Below are 14,708 nucleotides of genomic sequence, written 5' to 3' on the forward strand. Positions count from 1 at the left end.
TAAGTCCTTTATTGTTTTGTTTATTTTTTTTCTAATTCACTTGTTGTTTACATTTCAGCTTTTTTTGTTTTTTGGTCTGTGATATATTAATTTTAGTAACAATTTCAAAATTTAGAACTTTCCCTCACTCTGTGGGCCTCACCTTCTATTTCATAAAATATATATATGAAATATGTATACTAATATATACATCAGTCCAGAAGGGGCTAATATCTGGACTGGAGTTTTAGGTTTCATCCTCATGCATAACCTCTGGGCAGGGTGTTAATTTAGAAGGCGAGTAAAAAACCCAAGTCACTAAACATGAACTCTCAACTCTTGTTCCCAAAAACTTTTGGAGGAGGGGGCATTGCTGGGGATCAAATCTAGGGTCTTGTTCACGCTAAGCCATCAGTCTACCAGTGAGGTACATCCCCAGCCCTTTCCCTTAGTAACCTCTATTCTGATGATGGACTGAATCACGGCCATTCCAACTTGGAAGTGGGGAAGGAAGAAACTTAACTGAACCAGACTTCCTCTTTTGCAGTTCCCAGTGACTTACTACATTTCTTTTCACAGCCAGGTTTTTGTAAGTTTGTGTGTATTCTATATGGCTTTACTTCTATTATCTCTGTGCATTTTATCTTGCCTCCATAAGTCTCAAGTTGTTCAACAGGATATATAATAACTCCATCGTCTAATGCAGTAAATTCTTTTGGGACCTTATTTTATTCTAGCTCTTTATGAATGCTTGTAACTTTTTATTGTTTTATTTTGAGACAGGTTTTTGCTTCGTAGCCCAGGCTGGCTTCAAACTCATAATCCTTCTGCTTCAACTACCCAAGTGCTGGGAATTCAGATGTGCCTTATCACTCACTGTTTATTTGAAACTTTATTGCTTCCGTCTATTTGTTTGTGTTCCTTAACTATCTAGATCCTTTGCTTGGGGGACCTTACTCAGGTCATCAGCTGCCACTATGTTATGGTAAGTTCCACCTAAGAAAGGTAATGTGGAGTGTATGTAACTCCTGGATGGGAATCCTAGATCTAGCACCACTAGCTTTGTAACTGTGGGTGAATTCTTTACTTTTTTGTACCTCTGTTTCTTCTTTATTTTTCTTCAGAAAAATGGAAATATTAATAGCACCTACTCCTTAGGTTACTGTTAGGATAACTGAGTTAATGACTTCATAAAGCACTTAGGACACTGACTAGAAGGTAATAAGAACAATGTAAGTATTGATTGATGGTTTGTTTTTGTTTTTGTTTACCATTTTCATCATTATCTCAGTTGAGTTCCAAATTCTCAGTTTTCTTTTTTCTGGAAGCCAAGTAAGTTATACCTGACAAGTTTCATATAATCCATCGAGGTTACAAAGGCCTTCTCTTCAGCGCTAAATGCCCCTCTGCTACCTTATACTTACCTTTCTGTCATACTGTCCTAGAACTTGTTTGTGATATTCTCTTGCTGCACTGATTGCATAAGGGCAGTAACTATCTTTTTTATTTTGTATTTCTAGTACTTTCCACAAGGCCAGGCTTGTATTATTGCTTCTTAAGTAGTTGTGTTTCTGAGTAAATATACAACTTAAAGACTCAGTTTCTTTTAATATCTTTTAACTGTCATCACCAAAGTGATTTTTGTTAGTAGTTTATTGTTTAAAACTTTTGATAGTTCCTGATACCTTAAGGATAAAAATTGTGATTGTCTATAACATTAGAACTTCCCAAATTCAGCTTCTGCATGATTTTCCCCCCAATATGCCATATCTCTCTGAGTTATTGCCAGCTTATCCACTCTTAGGGTATCCGGGTTGATAGAACCAGACAAGTGCCAGCACTACCTGCCCTTGGTGCATATAAATACCATATTGGCAAAGGTGCAGTAGTGAGCCAATCTGTCATCTTGTCCTTTTTGGCTTTCTTCTTTATTTCAACTTAAAGTTTTTCAGCATTCCTTCTCTCCTTCTACAGTCTCTTCATCCTCTTCCATAAACCTCACTTCACTCTCGGCTAGAGCTACATAGTGAGACCCCAGCTGAAATTTTTTTTTAATTAAAAAACGATGAACAACCACATTGATGATAGAGCTAATAGCTCAATCTCAGTTCTTTGACTTTAGTTTCAATGACTCTTCAGTCTCCTTGAGACCACCTGGATTTTACCAGAACTGAGAGACATTGGGCCTGCAAGACCTTGGACTCACGTTTTTCTTCCTTGACTATGTTCTTTCTTCAGTTTCTTGTTAAAGTAGTCATTCAGTCCGTTAACAGTTACTAAACACTGTGCTAAGCCCTGTGATTCCAGTTCTTCCCCATTTTCCTATTCCGATAACCAGGAAAATTGTTCATGATACACTCTAAGATAGTAAAGTCGGCAGCTATGGCCAACAGGTCAGATATGTCTCACAGCCTGTTTTTGTAAATCATCTTTTATTGAAACATAGACCAACTTAGTCCTTTATAGTGACTGTACTTACTTTTCTGTACAGTGACGGAGACTATGTAGTATATAGATTGAAAATGTTGCCTGGTCCTTTACTGGAAAGTTTGTCAACTGCAGTTCTAAAGTTCTTCTGCTTCCACATTACTATCTACTTACCTTCTGATTCTCAGCTACCGTATTATTAGTCCTATTTAGTTAAGGATTAATAACTCTTGCTATTTTAAGCCAGTAAGGGGATTATTATAGAGATATCTTATAGAATATATGAGCGTGATTTATAGCTGATCAGAATAGAACTGAAACCAAAAAACCTCAAGGAGTAAGGAATCATTCAGTGTTTAGTCAAATTAGGTTGTTGTAACAAAATACTGTAGACTGGATGGCTTAAACAGCAGACGTTCATCTTTTACCGTTGCAGAGACTGCAAAGTCCAAGCTCAAGGAGCTGACAAACTCAGTTCTTGATGAGGGCCCGCTTCACTTGAAGATGACCATCTTCTCACTTTTTCTTCATATGGCATGGGTACAAGGGTAGGGTAGGGTGTAAAGAAGGGTAAGGAGGGGCCTAAGACTGCAACAGAGAGGACACACCATTTAGTCCATAATACTTTTTGTTCTGTTTCTTTCCATTTGGTTAACTAGTCTTTTCTCCTTATGTCCACATACTTCTTTCCTTTTAGCTTCTGATGTAATAGACTACAGTTCTAGCTACATTCAGTTTAGCTCTTTCAGTTTCCACTTTCCTATAGAGACTCACCTGAGTCAGTTTGCCTTCTGGAGATAATTTAGCTATAGACACGGGGTGGGAAGATCCAGAGGCACGATGTATAACCACCAAGCCTGGATCTAATAGTCATTTCAGGACTGCTCTGGGTGGAAGTATATACTGACTTTTTTTTAATCTGCCTACCCCCTTGACCTATTTATTAAATTTATATCAGTTTCATTGTTCCATTTACCTTAGCAATGTATTTTATGTCTGACAAATTCTGTAATACTCTTTCAGAATACACTAGCCAGATGTCTACATTCTTCCAGCTGAACTTGAGATTTGTTGGAGTTTATTATAATTGGTCCATATTATTTTGATTGGAATAGTGTTAGTTTATAGATTGTTTTGGAAAAAGATTGCAGTCTTAATAACAGAATGTAATTAACCATTTGGTTGACTGTTTAACTGTCCTTTTGTCTTTCAGAAAAAAACTTTTGGATAATTTTTATGGACCTTGAATTTTATTACTTTATTAATTTAATTTGAGTTGTGGGGGGGGTCTCACTATGTTTTGCAGGCTGGCCTCAAGCCCCTGGACTCAAGTAATCTTCCTGCCTCAGCCTCTGAAGTAACTTGGTTTATAGACAAGCACCACCATGCTCAACTTGATCCTATTTTGTTTTATGAGGCAGGGTCTTGCTGTGTAGCCCAAGAAGCCTGATCTCACTATGTAGTATAAGTTGGCTTCAAAACTACAGTAGTCTTTTTACTTCAGACTCTTAGAGTGCTGGGATTATAGGCATGAACCACCATGCCTGGCTCTAATCTTGTACATGTCGAGTTATGTTTATTCCTATGGTTTTTGTTGTTGTTGTTGTTACTATTTTAAGGAGCATAGTTTCATTTTTTCATTTTTTATTTTTATTTTATGTGTAGAAGTATTTTGTGTGTATGTGTCCCCATGTCGTGCAAAGTCCACAGAGGCCAGAAGAGGGTGTCGGGTCCCCCTAGAACTAGAGTTATGGTTGGTTGCTAGCCACTGTGTGGATGCTTGGAATTGAACCTGGGTCCTCTGGAAGAATAGCAAGTGTTCTTAATCACTAAGCCATCTCTCCAGCCTCCCATATTTCATTTTTCTATAATATTTATTAGCTGGGTTTTTTGGTGATAAGGCAGTGTCACACACATCCTACCCCCGAAGTTTGTCTTATTTCCCTGAATAAAACCTCCAGAAAAAATACCCATGACTAAACGATGCAGAGACTTTAACTTCTTAGAAGGAATTCACAATGCAGAGGAAGAGATACAGAACACTTTAAAAGAGCAGTGAACTGGGTATAGTGGTACACACCTTTAATCCCAGCACTCAGTAGGGAGGAGGCAGGTGAATTCTCTGTTCCAGACCAGAAAACTCTGTCATTCAAAAATAAAATAAATAAATAAATAAATGATAAAAGAACTGTGTATTGATGCCATGTAAGGAAAGTTCTTACTGTGGTTATTAGTGTGGTAATTGGCATATAAAAACTAGAACACCTATGTCTGTCTGGTGGATTTAGCAAAGAGTTTATAGGGTGGCTGCTTGGACTGAATCTCAACCCACTTTCTTTGGTAAGCAGTGCTGAAGAATGATTAAGAGGGATATACAAAGATAGTGGTGTGAAAGACAATAACTCAAGCAGTTTACCTGTGTAAAGTTGAGTTGAGCTTGGCCATGTCATAAAGAGTTGTGAGCATCATAATACCAGTATCAAAAAGAGCTGCCCTTTGACCTTAAAGGTGATGTGGTGCTGGTGACTCGTCAGGTGATGACATAAATAGAATTACATTTCTAAGCATGTCTCTGAAATCAGTATATGTAATTTGATGTGTCAGCTTAAAACCAAGACCAAGAATTAGATGGCTACCTGATTGTGAAGGTTGAAATAGGAAGGTAGATATTAGAAAAAATTCATCAATTAAGAGAAAGGGGAAAATCAGGCACTTAAGGATAGTAGATAATGACGTCAGGAATAAGGAGAGAGAAAAGAGGAAGTGGTGGTGGTCACACTGTAAAGCACTTAAGTGGAGGTATCCAAAGGACCTACTTATAGAACAGTGTTCTAAGGGTATAAACCTGGTTAATAGTTACACAAAGCAGTTGTCAAAAGTAGAGAATTAGAAAAGGCCAAGCTAGAGAGACAGCTAAACAAATAATGTGACCAGAAGCAGGGTCAAGAAATGGGATCATCAGCAATGCTGGTTGCTGCTGAATAAAGACGAAGGGAAAAAAAAATCCCATTGTATTGTTTGAAAGTCACTGGTGATTTGATGAGATGTTTCCCTGTGTGCTTTGGAAACAAATAATATAACTTACAGAATAGAGTGAATGAGAAGAGGTTAAGCAAGAAAAACAGAAAATGGAAAGCCACCATGTTATGATTTTGTTTGGGGTGACTTTTGTCAAGAAAAATATTGCAGGCTCAAAATGAAGTTGGTCATAGGATGGTAGGAAGGTGTCAATGAAAACTGTAGTTTGAAAGAAAAGGAGAGTTGAAGAACTGCTCAGAGGGATCAGGAGGGGTGGTGGATTACTTTTGGACATGAATGACATATGCATATCCTGTTGCAGATAAATTTTATAGGAAGAGTCAGACTGTTGAGGGAGCTTTACCATCCTTTTCTTTCATGTGTGAAAGGGAGCAATGTTAGTAAAAGTGAATTTAAGAGACAATACTAGCTTAAGTCATGATTCTAGTAGTTTTTCGGGGAATAAGATGATTTTGTTTTTAATTGGGGGAAGGGTATAAAAATTCACTATTGTTTCAAAGTACATTAGAAGACTAGCAAATTGAGAAATGATTATGAAAAAGGAAGTTGTTTAGGGTCACATATGAAGTGGAGTTACCAAATAGCAAGAGATATAAAATCAGCCTGCCATTCTGTTTTATCATACACCAGTGTACATCTTTTTTCCTTCAGCATGTGCAAGGTTTTTGTTTCTCACATATAATATATATTGGAGCTGAAAAACAATTATGAACCTAATGTCTTCTATCTTTAGAGGATTGACAATCTTTTGTATTGGAAAAAATATGATTTATGGTAGGTAAAGTCATAAGGTACCACAGATTGATTACCTTTTTTTTTCATTTCTTCCATTAACTAACTGTACCTTTGTATTTATTCTTTCTGGTGGATAGATACCCTCTCACTTCAATCCTTTATTGTAGGTACTGAATTTTACTTAATATTTTATCATTGTTTTCTCCAGTTTTATTTAAGATCCATTTCATTTGGTAGAGTTTCCTGAATCCTGACTTGTTATATAGTATCTACCATGCTTTAGATAGTAAATTCTGATTAATAAATTAATTGTAGCTTCCCCTGGTTCTTGGTCTTTCATCCTAAGAGCCTCTTACATGTTCTTTTCTCTCAAATGTTGGTCTTCTCATATTCCAGTAATGCTTTCTCATTCTAAAGTTTCCTGTACTGTTTTCTTCTCATGCTGTCCTTTGATAATCCCACAACTATGAAAACTAACAAAAAAAGTACATCATGTAACTAATGTTAAATAATGTTAAGCCAGGCACAGTGACACAAGCCTGTAGTCCTAGCTACCTAGGAATGCTGAAACAGAATCTCATGAGCCCTGTAGTTGAAGGCCTGCCTAGGCAACATACCAAGACCTGTGTCTTAAAAATTAATTTCATATATGTATGTCTTTTCCAGGAACTGTTCTAAGAAGTAGTTATGTACATGGACTAATTCTTACATTAAAGTTGTTTAGTAAAGCATACATACACACACACACACACACACACACACACACACACACACACACACACACACACACACACACACACACACACACACACACACACACACACACAGAGTGAGTTGATTTGTCTTAAATTGTTATATATTGTTCATATATATATATATATATATTATAATTTCTCCTTGCCATTGAGAGTTTGGCTCATATTTACTTATTTATTTACTTTTTTACAAATATTCCAGATGTTTTAAACAGAGATAAGGACGAAGAACCAACTGTGAAACAAGAAATGGAAGAAATCGAGGAACACGTGGAACCACAGGGTGTAATAGTTACAAGAATCAAAAGTGAAATTGACCAGGATCCTATAGGTAGAGAAACCTTTGAACTTGTTGGTAGGTTAGATAAACAAAGAGGTATCTTCTTATGGGAAATACCACGGGAATCTTTGACCCAGGAACAGAAAATGTTTAGAGGAAACACTAACATTATCCGTAAGAGACCAAACTCTGAAGAGAAATGTCATAAATGTGAAGAATGTGGGAAGGGCTTTGTCCGCAAGGCCCATTTCATTCAACATCAAAGGGTCCATACTGGTGAGAAACCTTTTCAATGCAATGAATGTGGAAAAAGTTTTAGTCGCAGTTCATTTGTTATTGAACATCAGAGAATTCACACTGGGGAAAGGCCCTATGAGTGTAATTACTGTGGGAAAACCTTCAGTGTGAGCTCAACCCTTATTAGGCATCAGAGAATACACACTGGAGAAAGGCCTTACCAGTGTAATCAATGTAAACAGAGCTTCAGCCAGAGAAGAAGCCTTGTAAAACATCAAAGGATTCACACAGGTGAGAAACCCCATAAATGTAGTGACTGTGGGAAAGCGTTCAGTTGGAAGTCACACCTTATAGAGCATCAGAGAACTCACACTGGTGAGAAACCCTATCACTGTACCAAATGTAAGAAAAGTTTTAGTCGAAACTCATTGCTTGTTGAGCACCAGAGAATTCATACTGGGGAAAGACCTCATAAATGTGGTGAATGTGGGAAAGCCTTTAGGCTAAGTACATACCTTATTCAACACCAAAAAATCCACACTGGTGAGAAACCTTTTCTTTGTATTGAATGTGGAAAAAGCTTCAGTCGGAGCTCCTTCCTTATTGAACATCAGAGGATCCATACTGGTGAACGGCCTTACCAATGCAAAGAATGTGGGAAAAGTTTCAGTCAACTTTGCAACCTTACTCGTCATCAGAGAATTCACACAGGAGACAAACCCCACAAATGTGAGGAATGTGGAAAAGCCTTCAGTAGAAGCTCAGGTCTTATTCAGCACCAGAGAATACACACCAGGGAAAAGACTTACCCATGTAATGAAACTAAGGAAAGTTTTGATCCAACTTGCAGTCTTGTTATGCAGCAGGAAGCCTACCCTAAGGAAAAATCTTATAAATGTGATGAATGTGGGAAAACTTTCAGTGTTAGTGCTCATCTTGTACAACATCAAAGGATCCACACTGGTGAAAAGCCTTACCTGTGTACTGTTTGTGGGAAAAGCTTTAGTCGAAGTTCATTCCTCATTGAACATCAGAGAATACACACTGGTGAGAGACCTTATCTGTGTAGACAGTGTGGCAAAAGTTTTAGTCAGCTTTGTAATCTTATTCGACATCAGGGTGTTCACACTGGTAATAAACCCCATAAATGTGAGGAATGTGGGAAAGCCTTTAGCAGGAACTCTGGTCTTGTTCAACATCAGAGAATACACACAGGAGAGAAACCTTATAGGTGTGAGAAATGTGACAAAAGTTTTAGTCAGCAACGCAGCCTTGTCAACCATCAGAAGAGTCACACAGAGGTGAAAACCCAAGAAATTCATGAATGTGATGCTTGTGGTGAAGCCTTTGATTGTCAGATTTCTCTAATTCAGCATCAAAAATTGCATATTATGTGGATGCAGTAAACTTAGAGACATTTGTATGCTCAAATTTGAGAATAGCTACCGAAGTGCAGTTAGTGTCATTCAACATGGGTCAATATTAGTGATAAAGTAAATTCTCCTTGGCCTCACACAAATGGTTTCTGAATATTCTGTGAATAGTAGACAGTGCCCATGGGCAGTTGACTTATAATCACTTTCCTTTCATAGTCACAGAGAAAAGCTCATTGATTTATATAAGCGTCTTTAACATTTCAGTAGAGTTGAACTGAGGTGCAGAGTATGTGAGAGATAGTCTGAAGGACAAAGTTAACAATACAAGGGAACTGGAAGCAGCCGATATTTGAAAACTGAGAATTGTAATTCAAGGAGTCCTCAATTACCACCTTATAGTTGTCTTTCATTTCCATAACATTTGGTTATACACGGCCAAAACCGTGTGATATGTAAGTTGTGCAAATGCAGATCCTTTCAAAGCCAGCATAACAAAGTTTTGTCATTTAAGAAAGTTGGTTGGCAATTGAGTTAGTGAAGGCAGACATAACAGTGCTTCCCAGGCTAAGTGAGTGAATCATTAACTTGTAAAGATATTTTGTAAGTAATTGAACCAATAAAGGTATTACCAAGGAATCTTTGGGAGTGCCTTCCCCTGACCTCCAAAAGGTAGAAGATTCTGGGTTTTTGTGATGTCCTATCTGTGAAAGCTATTTGTAATACTATATGGATATAAGCTTATTCCTGCATAACCAGGAGCATGTGAGAGTGTACATATTTTGGTTACCAAGATTTGGAAATTGAAAAAAGGAAGTTTATGCTCAGAATCTGAGATATTTTGGAATTGTTTCAGGTTTATGGTAGATTTTGCATGCAATTTTTAAATCCTTGTTTCCAATTCCAAGGCATCCCTTAGTTAATAGTTACACATCTATCCATCTATTTTAGTCATTAAAAATGATTTGGGATTTTGCTTTGTGGAAGTGTTCTTTGTTATTTTAGGGTACTATCAGCCCTAATACTGTGTTTTTAATATTAGAATCAAAGGTTTGAAGTAAATTACACATTCTCTACCTGTGACCTGTTAACATTTTTTTTGAGCAATTCAACATAAGATTAAATACAAAATTCCAAATCATCAGAACCCTAATTCTGACACTACTGATTTGAGCAGATTACCTCTTTTTTTCTTATATACCACTCATTCTAAAATTTACTTCCAAGCTTTCTTCTCATTTCTGAATATCGTGTGCTTGTGTGTATGCGCATGCGCACACACATGTGCATGTAAGTATGAAGGTTGTGTATGGAAATCCACTCTGTTGTTAGGTGCTCTTATAATACAGTTAAGATTTCAAAAACAAAGTCTGTTGCCTAAAGTATTTTTAAAGCCATACCTAATTGAGGCCGCTGAGATAGCTTGCTATCTCAGATAAAGATCTTTGCTGCCAAGCTGGACGACCTGTGTTTAATTCCTGGGATCTACAATAGTGGAATCTACAAATTGAACTTGCTTGAGGACTAGGGAATATAGAAGCTAAGGCAGCCCTTGATAAAAGCAGATCAAGAGAGTTTTCATGCTAAAGCAGTCTGCATAAAGTTTATGTGGTAACCTTGTGTGTGGTGCCAAAAAGCACATGGAGCTCTGAATTTTCACATCCAAATACCTATATATAACTATTAGCCTACTCAATTTCATTAGATACCCCCCCAATTTACTGCGAATGCTACCTTTAATGTTCCTAGTCCATGTACAAAACTAGAAAATAAAAGGCATCAGGTTTAATGTCAGGGAAAGTTGAAGAATTCATCAAATATGTTTCATTTTTGAAAAATCAGAAAATTTGTGTTTTGAGAGGAAGGAAAAGGGGTAGACATGGGGGTAGAGTAGTTGGAGCTTTGTCAATAAAGATTTGAAGTAGCAAGGAGAGTGGGAGAAGAAAATAAAACTGATAGCTTATAAAGTTCTGTTTAGAGATTAGCTGAAGACTGAATTTTATAAACTCAGTTCCTTTGGGGAATTAACGTGTGGGACAATTTTGAAAGTAAATTAAGATGAAGGTAGATGAATCTAAATTTTAATCAGCAGATAAAATTCTGGAAGGAGTCTGATGGCAGAAATGTTGGATACTAGAATACTTGCATTTCTGTATGGTTTTGATGAGTATTGCACTCATTGATGATGTCAATGAATCTGGGTGCATCCGTGCTTGAGTTTAGTATCTGCTTAGAAAATAAATCTCAACTTTGAAAAATCTAATCCAGATATCCCAATTTTTTAAATATTCTCAGTGACTTTCCAATACCAGACTCCTCTGAGAGTGTTTGTGCATGTCTGTAACTATAACAGGTGAAGAAATAGAAAACACATGGCCCCCAGACCCATTGACATGTATTTTTAAAGTGCCTACCAGGTGCTGTTATTTAAGTATTAGTTGCTCAGTTGCATCAATCTCTTCTTCATTCATGTGGAGACAGAAATAGTCAGATGTATGCACTGAATCAAGGAAAAGACTGGAGAAAAATCACATCTCTTTCAAAACAGAGTTTTGATTAACTATGCATTTGTCCTTGCTTTCAAGGACAAGTTTCTATGTTAATCCAATGGCTAATGTAAACCTCTCTATCACATGGTAGTCAGTGCATCCCTGGAACTAAGAATGGCACTCTACCTTCCTATAAATTTCCTGAAAGTCAAAGGGGACAGGGCAAGAGAAGATTAGAAATATCTGCAGGAATATGTCTTGACCTTGAATAAGTATCTTAGGAGAAAAGTTAATTTCTCTGACATTTGAGATCCTGAACTACAACCTGACAGCTCTGACTTTGAATTGCCACAGAATTACTGATGTGTTTAGACTATGCCCTATTTTACCTGTGCCACAGTGCTCAAAATGCTGAATTTATGCATGGATGTAAGTCTCTCAGAACCAGGTGAATAATTTTGAGATTTTATTCGTCTCAAATGCTTGCCTATTAGAGTACAATGGAGACTTTATTAGGGTAGTAAATTGTTGTGCTATATAAGAAGAAGTCTCGGTTGTTGTTTTCTTCACTCTAAAGATGTCCTGTCCACCCACCCATCACACTGCCAACATGCCAGACCCTCTTTGGGATTGCTATTATAGAAGTTTAACTGGTTCTGATTTTTCTCCTGATCCTGTGCTATCTAAAAAAGTAATTATTAGGATTTTTTTTTTTCTTTTTGAGACAGGGTCTCCCTGTAACCCCAGCTGGCCTGGCACTATGTAGACCAGGCTGGCCCCAGTCTCAGAGATCTGCCTGCGTCTGCCTCCCGAATGCTGGAACTAAAGGTGTGCACCACCACGCCCAGCAGCAATACTTTCAAATTGTCATTTGCTTTAAAATCTACAACAGAGCCCTATTTTTTTCACTTCAAGGCAAGACTTTCAAAAATATTCCTCCTCCCCAGTCCCCATTCCAACCATGCTACTCCACTGGGATTCACTATCTCAATATGTGTGATGGCTAATCTTTAAAAAAAAAAATATTTTCATACAATATAATTTGATGGTATTTAAAAACTGTCCTCTATCTTCACCTCCCATATATATACTTTCTATAGACTCTAATTTGTGTCCCCACATACCCTTCAGTGTGGGTCCATCCACTGCATCTTGGTTAACCCACCAAGAGTTCCATGCTTGAAGGAGACTGTCTTTGTTCCTCCCAGCAGCCATCGGTTGCCAAACGTTCCTTAGGTTAGGTTGGGGTTTCTTACCCACTTCTTTTTTTTAAATATTTTGTTCATTTTTATGTATATGAGTATTGCCTGCATGTATGTGAGTGCACCCGTGTCACGCAATGCTGTGGAAGTCAGAAGAGGGCTTCAGATTCCCCTGGAACTGGAGTGAAGGATGGTTCATAGTTGCCGTGTGGGTGCTGGGAATTGAACCCAGGTCCTCTGCAAGAGCAGTCAGTGCTCTTAACCACTGAGTCATCTCTCCAGCCCCTCTTAGCCACTTCTTAATGCTAGAATATTATCTGGTTTGAGCTTTTATGGGGCTTGTGCATGCTGTCACCATTACTATGAGTTCATATGATTAACTGGCCAGCTGTCTGCAAAACTCTGTTTCCTTGTGGTCATCCACAACCTCTGGTTCATATAGTCTTTCTGTCCCCTCTTCTGCAATGATTCCTGAGCCCTAGGGGGCAGAAGTTTGATATAGGTGTCATGCAGAGCTAAGCACTCTGTGGCCTCTTGTTCTCTACACATTGGCCAATTGTGGGTTTCTGTGTTAATCACCGTGTGTTGCATAAGGAAACTTCTTCAGTGGCATTAATCTATGGGTATTACAATAAGTCATTAGAAGTCAGTTTAACACAATAACTATTTAGTAGAAAACCAATATTAGGTTCTCCCTTATGTCCTGTGGCTTCTCTAGTCTCATATTCCTAAGCCTGATATCAGTGTTAGGTATGGGCTTCATCCTATGAAGTGCAACTTAAATCCAATTAAAGAGTGGTTGGTTACTCTCATAATATCTGTGCCACTATTGCACTGGTGGGCATATCTTTCCAGGTGACTTCAGGATTTTGATACCCTCTTCCTACAGGAAAATTGCACACCCCTGTCCTGTTGAGTTGGAAATTAATTATGTTGATTGATGTGTGTCACTTTGGAGCAATAACATCGAGATCTGTCTTGTGGCTTGCTGTTTCTTACTAGTGGACATATCTTCTAGGCCAGTTGCTGTAGCTTGCAAGATTCGCAGCTGGTAAGGCTCATGCTTAATTTTACCTAAAGAGATAGCTTGCATAGCCCTTCAGTACAGATATATCAGGTAGTAGTAATGGAAAATATATAAATCATCACCCCAGAGAACTATAATTTAGCCTTGATAGAAGTAACAGCCTTTGTTGTAATAAATGCTTAACCATTAATGGTTATTTGAGGTTCTTTCTAGTATAGGTTCAATGATTCTGATTCAGCTCTAGATAAACATTTTAGGCAGAAGAAATCTAAGTATAGTGTGATATATTGCGGGAAATTTTAGGCAGAAGGAAACATTTTAGGCAGAAGAAACATTTTAGGCAGAAGAAAACTTTAAGTGCAGTGTGATATATTGCAGGAAAATAAGTTTTCCTTTTATTGTACTAAACTTTTATTTACTATTTAATGTTCAAGTTGCAAATTCTAGTCTTTGAAAAGGAAGCCAGAAAGTATTTGACAGTTCAATGCAAAGAGATCAAATGAAAATCTGTCCCTTCTACCAAAATTTTCTGGACGACATCATCTGCTTCTTGGAATGTAAAGCCAAATTCAGAAAACCACTCCCAATACCTTCCTCATCCTCCACCCACCATCTAATCATTGTCATATCTGTGACCAATTTGATAACACCTCAATTGTTTGAATTTTTTCTCTGCTTTATTCTCAGAATTTTTATCTGGATGCCCTTTAATGCGTGTTTTCAATATATTGTTTTGATATCCTCCAATGAGATGTGACTCTGCAAACCTAGACCTTCATCAGTACTCTACTGTGTTTTAACAAATTATTGGAACAAGTCTGGAATCTGAGGTCTGTGCTTCTCAACTGCTGCACTGAAATCCCAGGAAACAGAAGTTGGGAGGAGGAAACAGCTTATTTAAGGCCAGTGCTGAAGAAATTAAGAGTCCTTGTCTCTAATCTCCATGATCCAGAGCATATGGTCTTACTGATTGTCTGAAGAAATGCATCAGGAAATGTAGAAACCCTACACCAGTGACAGAGGTATAGAACGCTGCCCATAACTTTACCATGACCTTCCTCCCTGGCTCTGGGTCCATTATATGAGAAAGAGATGTAAATTCTAACCTCTCAGCTCCACAGTACCTGTGTGACCCTTGGCAAGCTAACCTTTTTTTTTTTTTTTT

At 37.7% G+C, this 14,708-nt stretch overlaps 1 protein-coding gene across 2 annotated transcripts in view; it reads left to right on the top strand.

Moving 5' to 3' along the window:
- Positions 1-9,800, top strand: part of Znf189 (zinc finger protein 189) — a 12,269-nt gene extending 2,469 nt beyond the window's left edge. The window contains exons 3-4 of one of the 2 annotated variants that reach the window (XM_029555425.1): positions 914-964; positions 7,138-9,800. In XM_029555425.1, coding sequence (XP_029411285.1) covers positions 914-964; positions 7,138-8,858 — 1,772 coding nt within the window. In that variant the 3' untranslated portion in view covers positions 8,859-9,800. The remainder of the gene's footprint in view (positions 1-913; positions 965-7,137) is intronic. The other variant, XM_008851911.3, reaches the window with a different exon arrangement.
- The last annotated feature ends 4,908 nt before the right edge of the window (positions 9,801-14,708 follow it).

The sequence above is a fragment of the Nannospalax galili genome, unplaced genomic scaffold, assembly GCF_000622305.1.
Source record: "Nannospalax galili isolate Female #2095 unplaced genomic scaffold, S.galili_v1.0 scaffold125, whole genome shotgun sequence".
Classification (NCBI taxonomy): Eukaryota; Metazoa; Chordata; class Mammalia; order Rodentia; family Spalacidae; genus Nannospalax; species Nannospalax galili.